The following is a 20,556-nucleotide window of genomic DNA, read 5'->3' as shown; positions in this document are numbered from 1 at the left end:
GATGTTTTCCCTCAGTGCCATAAATAACTTTTTTATTCTCCTCTGCTGCAGAGAGTTCACCTGCACAGACGATCCCAGTGTCGCCCCCCCTCCATATTAGTTACTGCGGCCTTCTAATCTGACCTGAGCCAACCTGTCATGCTCCATCAAACGTGGGAATCGGATACATCAGGAACACATGCGCTGTTGCTCACTGTTATTTCCCCGCCAACACCTCCCACCCCCCTCACCCCCAAACACACCACCGCCTCCCCTGTGCCTCAGCACAACGAGCCTGGGAGAGGAGAGAGCGAGAGAAAGTCACCCGCGTCAAATGAATCAAGCACTGTGACAAGGGGTCCGTTGGGCCCTGGGATCACATGAAGGATCACAAGTCCCTCTTTTTGTCCCCCCTCCACCCCACCCACCCAAACCCATCCCCTCCCGCTCTGTCCACCGTCTTCATTAGCTGGGGATGAGAGCCACTGAGTGGCCCTCCGAAAGGCGTATATTTCCGTTGATGAAGAGATAAATCAGATCATTTCTGGGGTGAGGAAGGGTGAGCACAGAGGAAGCCTTCTTGGTCACCCCCCTTTGAGATGTAAATGGCACGGTGGCAGTAAAAGAGGGCCAGGTGTCCGATGCAAAGAGGAAAAGCGTGACGGTGCATGCATTCCTCACAGGGACCTCGGGCATTAACTGTTGCTGTGCCTCATGTGGGGGGAAACACCAGCAGGCGCCATCATGTCCTCCTGACGGCTCAGGTGAAATCAGACGTCAGGTACGATCGCATCGATTACTCTGTGATGGACGGTAGCCACTTGGGCGTTTTAGACACGGAACAGTGTCTTCTTTGCAAAACGGCTCAAGCAGACTGGAATGGACAGCATCATCAGGCAGCAATTTTCACGCTTTATTGCAGATTCCCAACTGGCTTGTCTTTTGGGCTTTGACTGGGCCATTCCACTTTGAGCGTTAATCGTTCCATTGCAGCTTAGGTTGTTTGTTTACGTCGTCGTCCTGCTGGAAGGAGAACCTCTCTCCCCCAGTTTCAAGTTTTATTTCGGTTTTTCCCAGAGTTTAGCTTCTCTCACCTTTACCTCAGCTACAACTAGCTTTCTGTCCATCCTGCAGAAATAATCCCCACAGCATGACCCTTTGTTCCAGTTGTGCACCAACATGAAATCATTTGGAGATGTATTGTGGCAAAATGTGAAAAAGTTCACAAAGGGGAGTGAATGCTTTCACACACCTGAGTGTGATGCTGTGAAAATCGAACGTTTCAGACACTTTTTTAAAAAAATGGCTACTTTCTAAATTTCCTGCAAGTTGCTGCCTGTGTTAATCACTTTGCTCACCTCCTGCTGACCACCGGTCAACAGCTGCAGCTCACACCTTGCCGGACGATTAGGAACGAGTTAACAGGCTTATTGAGGTCATCAAGGCTGCAATTTGCACTGAACTCTTTGAAGCCCGAGGCAGAAACTCTAATATCTCTCACCCTGAAGCGAAGAAAAGGAGCATTTTGAGAGCTCAAAGGGTGAATTGAGAAAATAATAGCAACCTGTCATTAGTCTAAACCAGAAGTCGGAAACCGTTCACAAAGCAAAAAGGAAATGTTTTGCTCTCACTCGGAGTTAATAAGAATTGTCTGGAGCCGTAAAAGTCTTAGAAAAAGAAAGAAAGCCAATATTTCTAGGAAGCAGAACCTGATTTCTACACTTCCTCCTTGAAGTTGCTGAGTTTCTGTTGAGCAGTTGGGTTTAATATTATTGAGCTTTCTTTTTGAATTATCTTTTTTTATTCACTTCCAAAAAAAAAAACAACCCAAAAACGGTTGATTTAGTTGGAATCAAAATCATAATGCGGAAACACACACATTTTAGTCAAAGGAAGACCCTAATTTATAAACTGATAAACATGCAAACAAAAAAAAAAAGTATTTTTTTTTAATTTAATGTCATTCTGTCATAGATTTTTCTATGCATAGATTACACCACATGACAGAAAACTATGAAAAGTCTACTTTAGTTAAAACACATCATTGACCAAAATTATGAAGAGATGCTTTTTGAGGGCCCAGGTTGCAGACCCCTGGTCTAAATAAGGACCATAAACTACTGCTCTGAAGAGGAGGAGAAATATGAAGAGTTTAAAGAGACATTAATCAAATGTGCCATAAAATAAATGCTTAAATAATTAATTTAGTAGACAATGTGTTAAATATCATGGACCCCTAAATAAGATTCAGTACCATATATCCCTGCCTGAGATGACAGCCTTAGCATAATACAGACTGGCATTACAGAGACTAAATTAAGCTGATATTGGTAATAAAATGTTACAGTGTAATATCTGGAGGCAATTTCTCCTGACATAAAATGCCATCATCATTTTCAAGATGTATCATCTCAACTATTTTATGTGTGGAAACGGGCAGTAATGATGTAGGTTTTCTTTTTAATTCAGAAACAAAAAGGTCAGGAGCTGGCCCCATACACAGCAAGTCAAAATGCATTTATAGACTTTATTCAAAATGAGAGCTGTAACATCAACCTCAGCTGTAGCATGTTTACAAATGTAATGGAAATATGCAGTTAACTTTATCCATACGTCTAGTTATAAAAAGGTGCAACTGTATTAAAAAAATTAATAATTATGTAACCCACAGTGGAGGACAGATCAAAGCAGTGACTCCTGTCTGCCATCTGCTGGTGAGCAGGGCACACTGCACTATTGGCAATCAAACTTGCAACAAATGTTTCAGGCGAGAATAACCAAAGACATTTTTCCCCGCAACTGTAAAACTCAAGCCTCCGTGTTAATCACACATCTCCTGTATCTCTAGTGTAAATAAAAGGAAAAGAAAAATCTTTTTGGAGTGAGTAAAAAAAAGTAGCAAGTTTCCTGCAAACTCCATATTGTAACCTTTTTTCTAGTGTTAAATTGGCCTACTTTGACTTAAAGTCTGTTTCTTTAACCACTCAGTACAAATTCAGCATTATGCTTTTTTTTTAAAGACAAAAATCTTTTTTTACACGTCATATCTACACAAAAAAAGCATTTAAACACAGAAGACAAATGTGAAAAAAAGAAATTGCATACAGATGTCACATATCCTAACCCTCACTGCGTTAGTTTTTTTTTTTTTAACAGATATATATATATATATACATATATATATATATTTGACGTTTTTATACACTCTCACATCCACAAGTGTGTGCTTACATTTAGTGATAAAAGTAACAAGAGCTGGACTGACATGGATTGTTGTGTTTTGAAAGAGGAAATACAAAAAAAAAAAAAAAAAAAGCCTCACAACCCCTGAAGGTCTTCGTATAAGTAATTACATAGAAAAACGCTACAAATCTCCCACGTGGAAATCCCATAATCCCCATTGACCGTGAACGCAGCACGATATCACGGATAAGTCTCAGAACAGTCTTGTTTTTCTTTGGAAGATCTAGCTGTAGAAAACTAAAAAAAAAAAAAAAAAAGTTCCCCGAAAAATTGACCTTCATTCTTACAAATTCTCAAGTGACGTAAAAAGCAAAGGTCAGCACCAACAGGTGATCTGCAGTCATTCACTGATCGTGTTTGGATGGGAGTTGCGTGTGCACACACACACACACACACACATGCCCACGTTACACAGATCTGCATATCTACAAGAGACAGCTTCCGAAGTGAATAGCGCTTAAGAAGGCAGGAATGTGTCAAACACAGAGGAATGTCCCGTTTTCTCCTGTCCAACAACGTAGAAACCTGCTGGTGGAAGACGATGAACTCGGGAGATATTCGCGGCACATCAGTTCGACTGAAAGCAAAAAATGTTTGTGAGAAGCAAATACAAAAAGAGAGCACATTTAGTGACTCAGTACTGTGGTCAGTTGTCCTAGCAATGTGGAAAAACAGGGTGAGGTTGTGTGAGGCTGCCCTCTGGTGGACTAAACCAGAAACGTCTTGTGTGCTGGTTGCACCGTGTCACCTGTTAAATTACTAGTGTTGAGCTTGAGCGGAAGTTGCATAACTTTGGCACCTTCTACGTTGATCCACAAAGACAAACACTTTGTAACTTGACAGCTTTAAACAGAAAATTAAGACTTGCAGTGAGCAGTCAGCATCTCACGTGGAAGCTGCAGCTTGACGTGGTCAACTAACGGGATTTGAGTAGTTGTACACTTTGCACGTACGTTTTTAGAGTATGTGAATAATAATACAGGAAAACGTGTGTTTAACATGAATACAAAAAAAAGGAGAAAAGTCCAGCGCTAAGATTAATGAGGATGCTGGCCGGTTGGGAGACGTCGGCGAGGCTGGCTTTTTGATTGTAGGGTGCTGGTGCTTTTTATACACACAAACATATGAAAACACACACATACACACACACACGGCTGTGCAGCTTTTACAGCTACAGGTATGTATCCTGCTCTGAGCTGCTAAGGCTTTGTGTGGATTGCTGGAGAGCAGATTCTTTGGCAGCAGGAAGGCCTGTAGGAGGCGCGCTCTGTTGGTGATTGGAGTTCGTTTCAGTTTCTGGTGAGGTCTCCGGGGTTACGCTGGCGTATTGAGGCGGAGAGGGTGGATCCGAGGATGGGGGAGGCGGGGCCAAGGATGGAGAAGGCAGATCCAAGAATGGAGAAGGCGGATCAAAGGTTGGTGGAGGCGGATCAAAGGTTGGTGGAGGCGGATCAAAGGTTGGTGGAGGCGTAGCCAAGGATGGCGGAGGAGGATTCAAAGATGGCGAAGGAGGATTCAAAGATGGCGGAGGAGGATTCAAAGATGGCGGAGGAGGATTCAAAGATGGCGGAGGAGGATTCAAAGATTGAGAAGGCGGATCTGTGGGGAGAGGGTATGGGTTTGGGATCTCCTCGAGGGCGGTCGGTTTCTTCATGCTCTTTTTCTTCTTGCTCTTCCGCTCCTCTTTGCCCTTGTTCAGCTTCTGGGGAGGCTCGGGAACCTCCAGCACGATGGTGGGGTTCTGCTGCAGGTCCTGGCGCCTGGGCGGCTCGGCCAGCATGATGATGCGGGCTCCATGCATCCTCGGGGCGGGCTTGAAGTTCAGCTCGCCGCGGTTCTTCTTCCAGCGTTTGACCTGGGTGTGATGCTCTTTTTCTACGTCCCGCGCTGTCACGGGCACTTCGAGAATCTGAAAAGATCGGGGGGAAAAAAACAAAACAGATCAGACGTCATTAGGAAAGTGTGGGGCAAAAAAAGTCGGAGGAGCCCACATTGGAAAATAAATCCCATCCATGTTAGACTGTTCATGCTAGAATCGTGAACTTCTCCTTTGTCAGTAAATGTCAAAGGAGAGCGAGCTGCTGTGGATACTCGGTCACCCACAGTGGAGACGGCCCTATACATGAGAGCCGTTATTGTTAGAGTAGACAGAGGCCCTTACACAGCTTAGTACGTGAGCAGACACTGCCCATGTGGCGCTCTGCTCAATAGGTCTGGTTCTTGTCAAGTTAATTGACTCTCAGACTCTACTCTTCTCTAAATCCGTGACATCCTTTTGTTCTTTCAAACTTCATGCCCACATTGAGAAACCGCTGTTGGTAAGACTGGGCCGACGGAAGAAACCGAACGATCCATGCCTTGCAGACAAATGTTAGGCTGCAGACACTGCAGCATTTTGCTTTCACTTCCGAGCTGTGCAATACTTTATGTAGGACCTTTCATATGAAATCATAATAAAACGCATTACTTGTGAAGTTTTTATGCATACGAATATTTTTGCAACGCGTCGTAAGATAGATATGAAGCTGTTACCGTGACGATCAAAAGTCAAAATCAATGCAGAAAACGAGTGCTTTCCCATTTGACCAATATCAACAGATAATACTAATAATATTCAATAATTTCACTGAACTCCGATCCAGAACAGCACAGCATTATGGGGGATGTAGGCAGAGGCAAAGGCTTTAGCCGCGCAACCTCTCACAGCCAGCTAAGCAGCGTTGGTGGGATCAAGCCACTCACTCTCTCTTCGGTTACCTAGCAACAACCTGTTGAGTAACTTGCGCAGGAGCAGTTTCAGGTTTGGCCACCGTGTCTCATAACTGCTTAACAATAAAAACACCGGCATGGAGTGATGCTGTGGATAAAACATGCCACCAGAATGCCACTCTTTCAAATATTTAAAAAGAAAAAACTAATCAATAATTAGAAATATCAACAGATATGAAGCCCTTACACCGTGATGCGTTTCTCAGTCGTATCGTCCAGCCCTACCTCCATGTGTCGTATCTTGGCATCTCCAGCATATCACATCGAGAGGCTTTCAAGTACTGGAAAGCCTCATGACGGTTAAAACAAAAATAGAGGTTTTGTTTTAACCGTCATGATCGCTGAGCAGAGTTAACATCTGAGCTCCATTTCTTTAAATTAGCTGTGCTGCAATACGGCGCCCTAAAGCGTTTGTGTAAAAGCCGTTCCAACATGTCGGCTGATTGGGAATTTCCTTTCAGCTTTAAAGCAAAGCGGTTTGTTTGAAATTTCTACCCTACCTGAATTTCACAAGGTGCTACTAGCAAGGCTTAAACGTAATGCTTCAAAATAGGATTTTTTTGGGTCCATAATTAAGATTTTTATACGTCTAGATGAAATCTAATTCCCTAATTTAATTGTTCACGGCCTCAGAGAAGGATCTGAACTGGTTCAATATGGTCATAAAATATTGCTTGCAATATTATTCACAATAAACTATTTAAATGAAATATTGCTGGACACGTCGATTCCATTCGAAGACATTCCCTTCAAGTTTGACATCAGCAGCAAGTTACGACACAGCATTTAGTTCAGAGAAACCGCCACTTCAGAGAGCAATGTGAAAAATAAAATCATAAATCTCATCTGCCACCACTTGTTATAAAATCGCCTCTCGTGATTTTTACACGGAGGAGGAACGCCCGTGTCCTCTCCTCTTACCTCTCGGACCAGGAATCCCTCCTGCATGTAGCGAGGGTCGATGGCCCGGAGGAGCTCCATGGTTTCATACAGACCCTGGCAGGTCTTCAGCTTCTCCCGAGTCCCTAGTGTGCACTTAAGCAGCACCAAACCCACCCGGAAAATGATTTTGACTCCTAAGAGAGAGAAAGAGAGAGAAAAAGGGGGGTGGGGGGAGAGATTCAGCTAGGATGCTTAGTTCCAGAGCTAAGGCGCACTGAGGCGCTTCTTACCGTCACAGAGGAACATGTCCCAGACACGCAGCACTGAAGCCCAGGGCAGGGTTCTGGAGAAGGCACACATAAACCACTCAGTCATGTACAGGATGGGGTCGATCTTATATTTCTCCAGGTGCCGGAAGGCTAGTGGGGAGACGCGGCGCAGCAGAGCAAACAGGATCTCTCCGTCTAACTGGATCGCTTCCTAAGAGACGTAAAAATGAGAAATGTATGAAGAGAGAGGAAAAAAACAACAAAAAAACAAACAACTTCACACAGTTTCATCCGAGAGCTTCAGCCACAACAATCCCGCCGTACGGTGTCAGTATTGTTAGAACTTGTCCATGTGTGCTGAGATTACTTCCTTTGTTTACCCAACCTCAGGTGATGCCATACTGTGTATACATTCTTATATCGGTCTCACCAAGCCTGGGCTGTAGTAACCAGGAAGATACTTCTCGCAGATTTGGACCAATCCCCAGAAAGCATCCTGCCGAAACAAACAGAGCATCCCCATAGAAACCATTACGAACATCATTATGACTGTTATATCACACGAAGTATGCAAATAAAATGGCAGCACAACTTGCTTGCTGAGAAAGTAATTAATTGTCCAATAATCCTAAACAAGTCACAAGAGCAGCATCTTTATATCTCAAAGGGGAATTATGGAGTTTCAGATTTCTTCTGTTTATAAAACACATTTTATTTACAAAGAAAACCTGAGTAAATACAAAATGCTGTTTTCAAATTATTTCACTTAATACAGTGACAAAAAATAGCCTTGTAGCCCTTGTAAATAAAAAATAAAAAATTAAAATTAATTGCTCCCTAAACCTAACTGGTTGAGTCGCCCTTCAGCAACAATAACTGCAATCAAGCATTTGAGACAACTGGCAATCAGTCTCCTTAATTGCTGTGGAGGAACTCTGGCTCACTATTCTGTGGAGGATCTGATTAATTCAGCCCCACTGGAGGAGCACATTTGAGGTTCAGGTCACAGACTGATTCCTGGACATTCAGGATTTCTGATCGAGAGCATTCAAGTCACCCAGGTGCAGAACAAGCAAAGCAATCCCAGGCCACCACACTGCCAGCACCATGTCGCACGCATCTTCCAAAACGTTTCACCTTGGAAACGGTCTTGAGGATAATCTAGATGTTTTCTGGCCACTGTTCCAGGTTTTCTCCATATGAAAACCTGGTTCTTTGGTGAACACTTTGGTTCTCTGCAGCCCCAAAGCCTTAGTCGTGGCTTTGCAACTCTTTATAGAATGATTTCGTTTTCTGAACTGTTAAATTTCTTTAGATCAAGGCATGACGTGTTGCTTATAGAGATCTTTTAGCGAACTTCATATAAAACCAGACATGTATTGATGTTTATACTGAAGAGATTTCTTGATTGCAAGGGGACTTACAGGAAACAGGCCAGGGTGTAGCTGGGAAAACTAAACTAAACACGCACAAAACTGAAGTTAATTAAAATGAGTTGATGATTAAACAAGGGAGGTGATTCTTTTTTTTTTATAGAATCAAGTTGGTTTGAATAGCTTTTAAAAATGCAATCCTCAATCCAGTACTGAATTTTGCAGATAATCAAGTGATTTCTGTCTGGAATGAACAAGTATTTAATAATAAGAAACATTTAAATTTGACAAAAAAAAAGAAAAAGAAAAAGAAAAAAAGAAGCAGAAATCTGAAAATAGCCAGAAAGCACTGTAACCTAAATACAGGTAACATGCCTAGAATGAGTGTGCAAAAACAAATCCTCAACAAAAACGATCATGTGGAGACCAGTTCCTCATCCTTAAATCACTTTGAGAACACTTGGTATTTACAATCATTCAATGTCGTCTTTATTTACGATACCATAACTCTGAATGAGGAACTGAAACACAAGCGTGTGTGTGAATATGTCAGATAAAGTGGTTGACGAAGATCTGGAAACCAACTACGAATCATCAGAAACAGGAAACAACAAGCTGTCGAACCACTGATCAAGATGATTAGCGTCTTTGCTTCACTAATGTACAACAGAAGGCTTAAAACAGATGTAGTATTTGTCACTGGAGTAGCTCACTTTTCTGGCATCACTTGTACAGTTTATCATCATGCTGCTGACCTCAGAAACAGAAAAAACAAAAAAAACCATCACAGCTCACCGCTTCAACGCAAATCCTGCAATCCAACTATTTTTAACTGCAAAATATCTTCATCAGAACAACATCTGATTTATGCACATGCAAAAAAGGTGATACCTCAGCAGGCATGTGCATCAGCAAAACAGCAGCAATAGGGGCCTGGGCCTGGCAGTATCCCTCCTCCGGTCTGTACAGAGTGTATGCCTTGAGAACACGAAACAGATCCTGCTGCCTGTGCAGGGCCGAAACACAAACAGACGCAGGATTTAATCACATTCTCTGTCAAACAAGACACAATCGCTAATTAAAAGTGTGAGGTCAGACCCCGACACATCCGATTACTCACCCGTGTCCTCCTCGCGACACAAACATCTCGTGAAAAGGAAACTGTCGATGGAGATCTTTCTCAATCACGTCGAGCCATTTTGGGTCTCCTGGCTGACTGTCCAGCTCCTGACAGAACAGAAATCGGAAATCAGACGGTTTCTGTCCAGTTACCGCATGAAGATATAAGGAATATACTTCAGAGATGAATGTTTTTTTTTTTAAGCTTTACTAATGTCAGAATTATTAAGAGGGAATCAAAAGATTTCTTAGGCTGCATTCAAACTGTAAACCAATTAGATATTGTAGACACAAATATCTAACTGTAGATCTAAGCTGGTCAGTTTCAGTGAAAATTTCCAGAGAAATATATATATTTATATATATATAAAAAAGAAATGAGGCCAAAATACAACAGAACAGAAGAGGAGGAAGTGAAAGAAGAAGTTGACAGACCTGAAACTTTCCTTGGTTCTGTTCCCTCTTCACCTTCCCTCCTGAAAGGTAGAGCCAGGCGCGGCCTCTCAGGGCGGGAGGAATCCCCTTCTGACAGCGGAGTCTCACCTGAACCAGAAGTTGGATTTTACTGAATAAAAACATCGACCAAAGAGCAAGTGGGTCAACGCTAAACAAAAGTCAATGAAACACTTATGAACTGCATCTTTAAAACCTAAAGGAAGAACCTTAATTCTTAGTTATGGTTTCTTTTCTTTCCTTTTCTTTTCTTTATTTTTTTGACTTAAAGAAATTTTCTGGTTTTGATCACAGCCTGCAACTTTAAAAATAGAGGATATTACTAAGCAGTTACAGTCAGAGCAAGCTTTAAAGAGACTGATGTGAAATGTTTAAAATGTATGCGCTTCTGCGTTCAAACTCTAAACTGCTACATATTTACATTTCTGTATTTTCCCCATCGGCTTTCGGAACAATCTGATTGGGTTTTATTGTCTGTAATTTATGTTCCACAAACCAGAAAACATGAAACCGAAACTGATAAAAAAAGCCTACATACAGATTCTTCATTAGATTGGACTTCATTACTGAGTAAGTTTATGTGGCAACGTGATAAACCAAAGAAAATATGACATTTAAATAGCAATTAATGTCACAAAACAGACTGTTTTTTAAATTTTTTATTTTTTTTTGCTCAGGCTGCTTCTGTCACATTAATTACACAGAGTTTGACATCTTTCACGCTTTTATTTCTGTAAATGGCGATGCTAACAGCTTACAGCTAAAGGAAACGTCTAATTCAGTTTCTCAGAAAACGTGATGCTGACATAAAAAAAAGTGTGAATGTGGCTGGAGTTGGTGTTTCCAGTGCCAGGACACATAAATGTAACAAGCAGAGGGAATGCACTCAATTTGTGCATAAGAAACAACATTAGAAGGGTCCCGTATGGGTCCAACAGACAAAGGACAGGACCGGTCCAAAGTCCCTTTTTCAGATGAAAGAACATTTCAGATTTTATTTAGAAACTATGGCCAAAGAGTGGAAAGGCACAGAATCCATGGCTCAATGTGACGTTTTCAGTCAGGAATGATTAAGGGAGCCATGAAGTGACGCTGCTGGTCCGCTGGGCTTCAGCAGGTCCGTAGTGAGAGGAGACATCTACCAGGAACATGTTGGGCATATTTTTCAGGAGAGTAAAACTTCCCTCTTAAAAAAAATATTTCTTATTGGTTTTATGTAATATTTTAATTAACAACAAACTTTGTGTTTTTATAAGAATCAATCATCAAAATTAACAGAAATCAATGACTGACCTATAGCACCATGTGGTCAAGCTATACACGAGGCTCACTTTATTTTTACTGCAGTAGTTCATCTAAGATACATCTGTGCAGTTCTCCAGAACTGGAAAATTATATTTTGAGACTTTGCAAGACTGCATATGAGCCCTCAGTTTGAAGTTTTAATAACATTCAGATTTATTTAAATTTAAAAGAAAATTTGGATAAAGAACTGAGATCAGCAAGTGGACAAAAAGAACATGGTGGGCCAAAACTGTTAAATGCATACAAAACACACAGAGCACAGCTTCTTGATTGGCTCGGACCTTGAGGGAGGATTATGTTGACCTTTGTTGGACCAAACTGTGCCGTCAGCGTCCTCAGGAATGCAACAAAAGCTTAAGCACTATGCGTCTTATGTAATTTCTCTAATTACAGGAGCTGTGATCTTTCACGAACAACAACATCAAACCGTACACGAGGCAACAAACTGAGCACATTTCACATTGTGGTCTTATCTGCATTACCATCAGTCCCTGAGATGATTCCTGTATGCTTCTGAAGAAAAGTTTCTTTTTAATAGTAACAAGTCATTTCAATAAAACAAACCCCAAAGCCGTGCACGCTTGTGGTACACTGGCAGTTTACATTTACGGCACCTTTATTACACGGTTCTCTCATAGAAAGTAAGTACGGCCCCACCCTGCAGCTGAAACAGGCATTTTGTCACATGCTGCAGTGTGATTTAAAACCCCCCAAAAACAACACAGGGCTGTGTCCTGGCTTGCTGCTGACTCATGGAAACGAGGTGACGTTCCAGCCCGTCGCTAAGTCGCAGAGACCGGTTCACACAGAACTTGCTAGACAAGTGGATCCGCAAACAATAAGTCCATAAAGTCTCGGCTTGCGCAATTAAAAATCCTCGGAGCAACAAAGATGGAAGCTCGGGCTCCGACAACAACACGATTCGAGACACACAAATGACCGACTTGGCAAGTTTTAATAGCAGGTGCTGACCTTATTGAACCTCTTGATCATCCACTTGTCCCAGTGGCTGAGCATGTCCAGCCACTTGACCTCGCGCTGCCTCAGCACCTCGGGGGGGACGTCCTGAGCGCTGGGGTGTGAAAAGGATGCAAAATACGAATGAATACACAAAACACACAGAAAGAAAAATCATGTTTAATTTGGACAAGTATGAGCAATGTCTGCCAAGACACAGGCTGGAGAAGCATAAACCAAGGTTTTAAAAAGTTCATGCTACTGGGGCTGACAAGCCTTTTAATGACTGCCATTCAGCTGGCTGAAAAAGCTACTACTGTATTTTTTCCTTGCTAAGAAAGACAAATTAGCCTCCTTGGACATATTTTTGGCTGCAATAAAACAAGAAACAGTTGATGACATGGAAACTAAAGGCGCACCACCCACACTTTTTTATGTAACATAATTAAAATTACATTTGGAAATCTGCACGCAGCAATGTTGTTATGCAGACTGGCAAATCTCTAATACTCTACACTCTAGCCACTTGAAAACTACCAAATTTAATTTGTGCAAATCCCATTTTCTTTTTTTTTTGTTTTTGTTTAAGTTCATACATCAAACAATAAATAAGGACAATATTAAAGTAAGTTTAATTTTCTTACATTTAAATATAAAATATGGCACGCTATACATTTTAATTTAAACAATTTGTGGAAACACCAAACGCATCATAAAACTGCATGTTATTTTACTCACGATTATGAAGACGCTGACAATCTTCATACCAAATCTATAGTGAATACATCTGCCACATGAAACATTATTTTTAACTAAATAAATCATTTAAAAATATAAGCAAATGATCTTTAAGTGGTCATCCTTTTTGCTACATATTTTAAGTCGTGTAAAACATGAAAGAGAAAAATGTGTTGCAAGATCTTTGATAGGGATTGCATGAATCAAACAAAAAAAATGAAGGTAATACAAAATTACTAACATTTTTGTATCTTGATTTTATTTTCTATTAAACTCTAAATAGGCCAAATAAGTGTACGCGGTTGGTTGATGTGTTTAAAGACTTGAAATGGTGGGAGTTATGAGCTGTAATGTGTATTAATTAACAGGAAGAATAAAAAGTGGTATTTGATCAAATGAAAACCAATCAAGTGAAGCATCTCCGTTGTTTTGGATCAGATTATTATTGATTTTACACGTTCACAACTAAACACAAACGTACTCGGATGAATCCGACTTAAACAGCTTCAGAACTGACCTGAAGTGATTTTATGCAAAAGAATAAAATGAGAAAGTTCTCCAACAGAAATGAAGACGTTAAGTTGGTCAAAGCTAACATTACCCATGATGTCTAATGCTTTACTGAGGTGTGTAATTATCTCATCAGCCCAAGCCTGTAATAGCAGGGTTAAAACTCAGTCATAGAGTAAACTTTAAGAAAGCACACACACGCACACACACAGGAGAGATCTCAGTCAGCTAAATGTGTAGGCTGGATGTGGTGCACAAGTACAAGAAGTTATGCTCCCTTTTAGGCTTTCAAAGCCCTTAAACAATCAAGTTCCTTTTATTGCCAAGCACTGTAAGCAAACCCATAAGTATGAGACCAACAGACGGAGCCAAAAGAGGCCCTTTAGTATAAGGGCACCAGAAGATGGGGCTCTACGCCTGCCAACACTACTGCAGAAAGAGAACCTGGGGAGTGACTGGCACAGCTTTCACTCACTCCTTTCACCGTTTTAGCGTTGCCATGAAAGGAGAAGAAATCCCTCTGTAGAAAACACAATGCAATCCAAATAAATCCTATAGCATCGACTGTGGATTGGATTAAAACCAGATATCCAGATTGAAATACTGTGGAATAATTTAAAAAAAGTACACCCTGTGATTGACTAGATCTCTGCTGATTGTTATTGGTGGATCTTAATATTAGAGAACCAAAATCCGATTATTATTTATCAAAAGTAAGAGAAGCATGATGGAGTTGAAATTAAAAAAAAAAAAAGAAAGAGGCTGTGCCACGCAGCTGGTTCGGAGCTTTCCACTTCATGCAAGTCAACTGAACATCATCACCCTGACTTGTGACATTTCATCATAACTACATTAAAAGTATCACAATGCCCATTTTGTGCAATCTGAAAAGGATTTCACCACTCCCATGTTTCAGTTTCCTTTAGAATATGCTTGCAAAACAACATTGTGTGGGACTGAATCACCATTCGAACAGAAACAAACTTACGACTCCTCCGAGTACTGCTGCGCCCCTCCGATAAAGCCGTATCTGTCGGCTTGCCTCTCGCTGGTGAAGCCGTTGATCTCCGAGTCGGATCCCAAGGAGCTCTCATCCTCCATGTGGCTGCTGTTCAGCGTCCTGATGCTCCCCATGTCCACTGACGGGCGGCCGTTCTCGGTTTTGGCCATGGTGGCAGGAGAGTTAGCTGGCTAGCCAGGGTTAGCTAACGTCAGCAGCGAGCTTGTTGACAGCCCAAACTCAGTCAAACTACATCGACGCCATGATTCCTAAATCTCAATAAAACTTCCCCGACAACCGCCCCGGTTGCAAAATGTTCCAAAGCCTCTTTTATCGGACCGCATTCAATAATTTACCCGTTAGCTTTCGCGGTTAACTTGTATTAAATTCCTCATTAGCAAGCTAATTGTTAGTTAGCATTAACCGCTCGTACCAACACGACCCTAAACTATTTCTGACCGCCCCTACCTTCGACTCATCAGAGTTACATCATATAAAACTATGTTCCAGATCCTAACAACCCATGGGGTCTATGTAATTAAACTTATTTTGAGCTCAGCTAACACTAGAATAATGTGCTGTGCTGTCATTCCGAGTGTACAGCTGGACAGACTGCCTCGACCAGGGAGCAGCCAAATCCACACTCCTGACTGGATTTTTCCTAAGGTAATGTTATGGTTACCCCTAGTGGCTGAATAAAGAATAGAATAATTCACTTTTTAGCGCCCATTTACACCGATTCTAAATGTTATAAATAGCATCACTGTGTTTTCCAAGTAGTACTTTACTGTCAAGACATTGTAAAGCAGCACTACATCACCACTTATACTTTACGGCCTGTTGTGCTTTTTCGTAAAAAGCAACGAAAGGGGAAAAAAAAGAGACACTCTGACGTAAACTTGGTCCTCTTTTTAACTTTTAAGTTGAGTAAAATAAAAGTCTGACATCCATGAGGGAAACCTAGATTTTCCCTCATGGACCTCAAAATACAAAATGGCTGTCATATGTCTGAAATACAGGGATATCCATAATATCTGTAACTTTGGTAATTTATTAAACCTTAATGCATGAACAGACTTCCAACATCTTTTTTGTGAGTACAAAAGTGCTTGAACTATTTCAGATTTGACCAAATTACAGAAACAGCATTTTATTGGGATTTTATGTGATAAACCAACACAAAAATCTGAACTGTGCAACCCTGTTCACAGCGTTCCCCCTGTGACACATGGTGTTGGCAGCATGTTGCTGTGGGGATTTTCTTTCAGCATGAAGAGGAAAGTGGTTGAAAGATGTTAAGGAGATTGATACGACTACATACAATCATGGAAGAACACTTTTTGGAGCGTGCATAAAGATTGGCATAGGTAAGCATCAGTAATTTGGTTCATTGTTATCTGTTTCAGTTTCATCTGGGCAATTCTTGACGCCTCTCCTTGAAGAAGTATCTTTTTAAATCCAAAGACAGATGTGCTTCAAAACTTTTCTGAATTTCCCCAATGATGGGCAATTAAAGTCGTTTTTGTTGTATTCTATTCTTGACTGGGCTCCCATGCCACCAGCTCACTGAATCATTCAGGCAATGTGCTTTGTGTTTAACTTGTTGATGCAACAATTTTAAAAATAGAATTTCACAAAAGGCTAAGTACCAGCAGTGGTACAGTTTGTCAAAATACATTATGAGTTAAGGCTGAACAATAAATTACACGTCAAACAGCAACAAATGACTTTTTAAGTCCTTTATTTAAAATGGGCAAGCAAGCCAGGAATCTATATTTTTGAGCAATTTACTTGTAAGGGCAACATCAGTGTACATATGTCATGGATAAATCAAGAGTTGAAACTAAAAATCACCACTAATTAGAAACAACATGCCATCAAAGGACAAAATAACATTTAGAATATTTCTTTTGACAAAAAAAAAAAGCAAGCATTTTTCCAAAATGTTCTCCTGAACTAAACCGACGTACTAGGGACAAGTAGCGTAATGTTAACTTTTTCTGTGACGAAGGTCTCACTTCTTTCTTCCACCTCTCTCCTTCAGAGCCAAATGAATGATGGAACCATTGGTCATGTTGTAATAAGCCAGAGAGTTCGAGTCCTTGATGAAGATGCCCTGTAAAACAAACATGTTTGTTACGAATCTGTAAATCTGATTCATTTGGATTAAATAAAACGTTCCACTGAAGTAAGAGAGAAGCTTACCTCATACTGCAACTTCTGTTTTCCAGCAGGCATGCCTGTTGCCTCATGGATTTTGACTTTAATAACAGACACCTGTAAACACATTTCATTTATTTATCCAAAAGTCTGAAACGGGCACATCTTCAAGCCCACATTTAAAAAAAAAAGATATATATTAACATACCTGGTCGGTAAGTGGGACAGTGAAATTCAACACTTGGCCATTTAGCTTCCATTCGGTCTTGTCCTGCATGTTGGGGACTTGTACTTTGACTGCCACAGGACCCTAAATGCAGCAAGAAATGTGGCAAAACAAAGAACATTTCAATTTGTTTGTACACGCTCCATGTTACAAAAGTTACACATCCACTGTGACTAAGTAAATCTCCATCAGTTATGGCCAAAATTCTCTAAAAAGCAGCCAGATTTTACAAACTCAGAAATTTACAAATTTTACTTTTTTTTTTTTTTTAAATCAAGGTGATTATGTTGTTCTTCTGCACAGTGCAGGTTATCTTAAAACCTTCATTAGAATAAATAATCTTAGCTGCACATAATTCAGTGTAGCTCTATACACCGTCACTAACGGACCTTGTTTCGACGAAGGAACTCTTCCTCTGGGATGAGGTTGTCCTCCGTCTTCATCTTCTTGCTCATTGGTTCGTCCTCATGAGGAGGGGGTGGGTGGACGGGCGGCGCTGGGGCAGCGCTGGGTGGTTGTGGCATGGGAGGAGCGGGGACAAACGCTGGAGGAAGAGACGGTTTGATTTAGCTATAAAAAAAGGAAGTGAATGATGAAAATTTTTCAAGACGATTCTGGGAAACCTTGAGCTTACCAGTTGGAACAACCATAGGAGGTGGTCTGGGGGCCATGAGGTGGGGCGCTGGTGGCATGGGAACCACGTTGACACGAGGAGCGGGAATCATGGGCGGCATCTGTGTAATGACTTGACCTGGCGCCAGACGCACCACAGGGGCCACTGGAGGCCGTGGAATCACAGGTACGGCAGACAACAGAGTGGTACGGACTGGAGGAGCCACCTGTTGAAGGGCAAATTAGAGAGTTTGTATCACTTAAACTTTTCCTACATTACCACAAATATCAATGTCAGTAGAACAAAGGAGATTTTCTTCCAGGACGGTCTCTTTATTTTGCTTTATCAATGTTTTCATCCTCTAAATGAAGCTTCCCAGTCCCTGCTGGTAGAGAGTTAAGATTCTGAAAAGAATAACTCTTAACGATGTTTTTTTTTTTTTTTTAAAGTGAGATTTAAATATTTTGTACTGCTTCTCAAAAAAAAGTGACTCCAGTAAACTAAAGACCATACAAATTAGTTTTTGGTATAGAACTGTTTATATAACAAAACCAGTTTGTTTTTTTTATTGTGAATTTTTGATTATCACTTTTGGAGAGAAACTACTGTTGCTATGGTGAACGGCATCCCAGCACCATGTTATACTCTGATTAACAGTTCATATGATCAGCGCGCTATAAGAACTTCAAAATTTTAACAACCTAACTCCATTTTTAAATTCTCTGTGATCCTTCTCTGGTCTTCATTAAGCCATTTTGAACAACAACTTACAGAGACAGGTGGGCGTGGCACAGCTGTGACAGGAGGACTGGGTTTAGGTAGACTTGGAGCCGATGAGGGGATGGAAGGAGGCTGATGAATTTCACTCGGCTTGCTGGGACCGATTTTTTCCTTCGTTTCATCCTCTCCCACCAGCCCTTTGGCCTTGTGAATGGCTTCGATCTGCTCCTGCAGAGTGATGTTGGCCTGCGCCGCCTGCTGCGTACGAGCCATGCTCCCCGAGTGGCCGTCCCAGGTGACCTGCAGGACAACAAAAATGCAGAAAAATATAAAAACAAACCACAAACTGTTCATATTTAAGAAAAAAAAAAACCTGCCATGATTTCATGTTTTGAGATTTTTGAATTAACAGCTATTCCTACCTTTTCTTCTGGTTTCTGAATTTCCTCCTCGCCGATCTTCTTTCCGATGGCCGTCTCTTCCACACCAAAGATATCAGTACGCCTCTCGGCAAGCTGCTTCAAGCTGCTCTCGATATCCAAACCGGGAGCGTAGACTTCGTCCTCCGTCTGCCTGTCTCTAATGCTTCGGTCTCTCTGCTCAAGCCAGCGTGGATCCAGCAGGCCGATGCGCATGTGCTCCTGCATCTTACTGGCGGGGACCTTCTCACCGGTGATTGGTGAAATAAGGTATTCGCCTGGAGCTGCAACTGAGGGCTGCGGCTTGGAAGCTGCAAGGGCAAAATAACACGAGTTTGATCAGCTTCCAGTCCTCCTACAGACTTTATTCATACAATCTACTACCAAAATGATTGTAATGAGTTTTTATCATCACTTTTCCCTTTGTTCACTCGAGAAAAGAAAAACTGTCATTATGCCTCTCACTCTTGAAATCACCACAAAAATCAACTGCAACACAGAGTTTAAATAAAAGTTTTTACATTAGGGCTGAAACAATTATTTGGATTAAAGTAAACTAAGATATAAATGAGTGAATTACCTTTGGGGTCGTAGTCCTTGCGAATAATGACCTGTTCTGGAGCTGGAGGCAGCGGGGGTGGCATCGGGTTGTCTGGTGGCAACGGAGCCTTCACACCTTCATCTTCGTCATCAGATCCCTGAAGAAACGGATGGAAAATTCTGTTAAAGCAGATCTTTTTAAAAGTACTATTTTCAAGTCATGCACTGGCAACATGCTTTGAAGATTTCTACAAAAATGTACACAGCAAACTTTATTCCATCTAAAATTGGTACAAATGGGCTTCTTCAGGTTCTGCCTGACTCCTCTGCTAAGTTCTCACCTCATCCATGTCCTGGACTTGTGTGTCTTGATCAGGCTGTGAAGGCTGGCCGTCGGCCCGCTTCTCTCGTTCATCCTCTTCATCCTCACTCTCCACCTCCATCTCCACCTCCTCGCTTTCTCCGTATTTCTCGTAGCGCTCCTGGATCAGGATGCGAGCGCCGAGCTCCTCTGGTGTCGTGGGTGGAGGGAAGTGACCTTGAGGGAAGAAAAACAATAGCAAATAAAGTCAAAACGACTAATTTTCCAGCTTACATGCAAAAACTAATTGCTGATATACTACCTTGTTCATTGGGCTGGAAATCCACCGTCTCCACCACCACAAAATCATGCCAGTCTATTTGGGCGTAAGCGACCCGTTCCTTCTCCCTCTCCTCTTCCTCCTTCTTTCTCTCACGCTCCTGGTATTTTGCCCATTCGACTCGGTACCTCACCTGATTTTTGGATCCAAACGCAATCAATTAACAGGGGAAATCCGCAATGATTTTCTTTCAGTTTTCCACTTATAAGAAATTACCTGGTCCATAACTTCCTTTGGGTTCTCAGCTTCTTTTTTAAGTTTGATCAGCAGGCCTTTGGGAGGGATCAGGATCTAAAAGATTGAGAGATTAAAGTGTAATTAACATCTAAACAGTAGCACAGACCACTGGATCAGGTTCAGGCTGAATCTTGTAGTTCACCTTCGTGTACTGCTCCACCAGTTTGGTGAAATAGTTGAAGAGGCTGTGCTGTGGGCGCAGAAAGTCAAACTGGTAGTTCCTCTGCTCCTTCTGCATCAGCTGGGTGAGAAACTGTCGGCCATTGCGAGCCACAAACTGGGCAGTGAGCTTCACAACATCCAGATCAAATGCAGAGATCGATGGAGGGTCCGCAATGAACTCAAAGTCGGGGGGTGGCTCTTTGGGGACCACGGTCTCCTGAATCACCTGCGACTGCACCTA

The 20,556-nt window shown here is 41.6% G+C and overlaps 2 protein-coding genes across 3 annotated transcripts in view; both read right to left on the bottom strand.

The window, feature by feature from the left end:
• Positions 1 to 2,491: 2,491 nt before the first annotated feature.
• Positions 2,492 to 15,260, bottom strand: LOC103146710 (TBC1 domain family member 10A). 2 transcript variants are annotated; one of them, XM_016678117.1, is made up of 10 exons: positions 14,586 to 15,260; positions 12,365 to 12,464; positions 10,070 to 10,177; positions 9,636 to 9,742; positions 9,407 to 9,521; positions 7,573 to 7,638; positions 7,164 to 7,353; positions 6,913 to 7,067; positions 4,780 to 5,131; positions 2,492 to 4,632 (listed from the first exon to the last, which is right to left on the bottom strand). In XM_016678117.1, exons 1-10 carry the CDS (start codon positions 14,765 to 14,767, stop codon positions 4,394 to 4,396), a joined length of 1,614 nt encoding a protein of 537 aa, XP_016533603.1. In that variant the 5' UTR covers positions 14,768 to 15,260; the 3' UTR covers positions 2,492 to 4,393. The 2 variants fall into 2 exon arrangements, with proteins under 2 accessions (XP_016533603.1, XP_007564789.1); XM_007564727.2 differs by having other exon boundaries at positions 2,492 to 5,131.
• Positions 15,261 to 16,321: 1,061 nt separating this feature from the next.
• The window catches only part of sf3a1 (splicing factor 3a, subunit 1), a 5,871-nt gene continuing 1,636 nt past the window's right edge, over positions 16,322 to 20,556 (bottom strand). The window contains exons 2-13 of the mRNA XM_016678470.1: positions 20,296 to 20,553; positions 20,133 to 20,207; positions 19,899 to 20,049; positions 19,617 to 19,813; positions 19,316 to 19,433; positions 18,739 to 19,046; positions 18,368 to 18,616; positions 17,618 to 17,822; positions 17,373 to 17,527; positions 16,966 to 17,067; positions 16,803 to 16,874; positions 16,322 to 16,713 (exon numbers count right to left, since the gene is read on the bottom strand). Of these exons, the coding sequence (XP_016533956.1) occupies positions 16,612 to 16,713; positions 16,803 to 16,874; positions 16,966 to 17,067; positions 17,373 to 17,527; positions 17,618 to 17,822; positions 18,368 to 18,616; positions 18,739 to 19,046; positions 19,316 to 19,433; positions 19,617 to 19,813; positions 19,899 to 20,049; positions 20,133 to 20,207; positions 20,296 to 20,553 (1,992 nt within the window). The 3' untranslated portion in view covers positions 16,322 to 16,611. The remainder of the gene's footprint in view (positions 16,714 to 16,802; positions 16,875 to 16,965; positions 17,068 to 17,372; positions 17,528 to 17,617; positions 17,823 to 18,367; positions 18,617 to 18,738; positions 19,047 to 19,315; positions 19,434 to 19,616; positions 19,814 to 19,898; positions 20,050 to 20,132; positions 20,208 to 20,295; positions 20,554 to 20,556) is intronic.

The sequence above is a fragment of the Poecilia formosa genome, unplaced genomic scaffold (genome assembly GCF_000485575.1).
Source record: "Poecilia formosa unplaced genomic scaffold, Poecilia_formosa-5.1.2 Scaffold5, whole genome shotgun sequence".
Taxonomy (NCBI): Eukaryota; Metazoa; Chordata; class Actinopteri; order Cyprinodontiformes; family Poeciliidae; genus Poecilia; species Poecilia formosa.
Note: the sequence above shows the minus strand (reverse complement) of the source record. Positions and strands in the feature narration are given on the sequence as shown.